This window comes from Apium graveolens, chromosome 10, assembly GCF_009905375.1.
Source record: "Apium graveolens cultivar Ventura chromosome 10, ASM990537v1, whole genome shotgun sequence".
In the NCBI taxonomy this organism is placed as follows: domain Eukaryota; kingdom Viridiplantae; phylum Streptophyta; class Magnoliopsida; order Apiales; family Apiaceae; genus Apium; species Apium graveolens.
This window is the reverse complement of record NC_133656.1, coordinates 224,060,314-224,062,055: the sequence shown is the minus strand read 5'-3', so window position 1 is coordinate 224,062,055 and position 1,742 is coordinate 224,060,314. Positions and strand designations below refer to the sequence as shown.

The 1,742-nt window shown below is 44.1% G+C and overlaps 1 protein-coding gene across 1 annotated transcript; it reads right to left on the bottom strand.

The window, feature by feature from the left end:
- Positions 1–679: 679 nt before the first annotated feature.
- On the bottom strand, positions 680–1,048 carry LOC141691890 (uncharacterized). The gene has a single exon (XM_074496641.1). It carries the CDS (start codon positions 1,046–1,048, stop codon positions 680–682), a length of 369 nt encoding a protein of 122 aa, XP_074352742.1.
- Positions 1,049–1,742: the final 694 nt, after the last annotated feature.

Below are 1,742 nucleotides of genomic sequence, written 5' to 3'. Positions count from 1 at the left end.
TATCAGACACAGCCAGGTAAAGCTGGAGAGTTTTCTTCGGATTAGGCCTCATTAAGAGTGGTGCCTTGGTAAGATATTCTTTCACTTCCTCAAATGCTTTCTGGAATTTGGGCCCCCACTCAAAATTCTTTGACCCCTTGAGCACGGAGAAGAAAGGGAGTGCCCTTTCGGCTGATTTGGAGATGAAGCACCGAAGGGCGGCGAGTCGGCCGGTCAACTTCTGGATGTCTCTGATGCATTTAGGGGCTTCCATATTAATGACTGCTTCGATCTTTTTAGGGTTCACCTCTATCCCTCGGGCATTGACCATGTAGCCCAGGAACTTGCCACTAGAGACTCTGAAGGTGCATTTGTTCGGATTGATCCTTATGTTGTTTCTCTGGAGCGTCTCGAAGCATTCTTTCAAGTCTTCGGCATGATCTTGGAACAGTGATTTTACAATCATGTCATCCACGTATGCTTCCATGTTCCGACCGATCTGCTATTTAAAGACCTTGTTCACCATTCGTTGGAATGTGGCTTCAGCGTTCTTTAGTCCGAAGGGCATTTTGATATAAGCATAAGTCCCCTTCGGAGTTATGAACGCTATCTTGGGCACATCCTTATCATTCATAGCAATTTTATGATATCCGACATCCAAAAAACTAAGTACCTGGAATCCTGTCATAGCGTCTATCAGCTAGTCGATGCTAGACAAGGGGTAGTGGTCCTTCGGACATGTTTTATTGAGGTCTGTATAATCCACGCATATCCTCCACTTCCCATTTGACTTCTTGACAACCACCACATTGGCTAGCCAGTCGGGGTATTCAATTTCCTCAATGAACTTGGCTTCCAACAGTTTTTCTACTTCGGCTTCTATAACCTTCTGCCGTTCAACTACAAATGTTCTCTTCTTCTGCTTTACCGGTTTGGCCTCAAGTTGTACATTCAAGCAGTGTTTAGCCGTCTTGGGATCCAAACCGAGCATGTCCTCCGACCCCCAGGCGAACACTTCATGGTATTGCCGAATGATAGTTATTACCTTTTCCTTCAGGTCTGCCCCCATGTTTTCCCTATCCGAACCATTTTTCTCGAATGGCCTGCATACAGTTCTACCTCTTCGGTTTCCGCCGCGGGTTCGGCGATAGGGCTTGAAAGATCTGCTCCAAACTTTTCTAACTCAAAGTTCAGTGTTTCTCGGCTTCCACTGGGCTCTGCCTCGACCCTCTTTTTTTTCCCGGTTTCGTCCGGCCCTTCAAACTCTTGATCCTTTTCCAGGTCTTCTAGCATTATGATTCAGACGGTTTTTTGATCACCCCTCATTTCTCCTACCCCTTTCTCGGTTGGAAACTTGAGTTTAAGATGGGGTATGGACTCCAGCGCTTCAAAGGTCGACAAGAAAGGTCTCCCAAATATTGCATTGTACGGGCTCTCGATCCGATCCACATATGCTAGTTCAGGAGATTGTCTCACCGAAAGTTATGTCAACTATCAGATTGTCTTGCCAGTTCAATAAAGTTCTGTTGATCAAATCCTTTAAAAGACAAGAAGAGCAGCAGACAATTAAGATAACAGAATACACTTAACCAACTCAAGAAAAGAACAGAAGCAGCCGCCCAAAACATTTCATCTCTCTGCTGAATTCAAGATCATCAATTTCTAGTTTTAAAGTTAAATCCAAACCACTAGAAATTATTCTCTTGTTCTTGTGTAACTATCTAGAGGATTAAAATCCCTAGAACTTAATCTCAAATTACTTC

Coding starts and splice junctions, on each gene's coding strand:
- LOC141691890 (XM_074496641.1), bottom strand. CDS start 1,048: ATGGGGGCAGACCTGAAGGAAAAGGTAATAACTATCATTCGGCAATAC.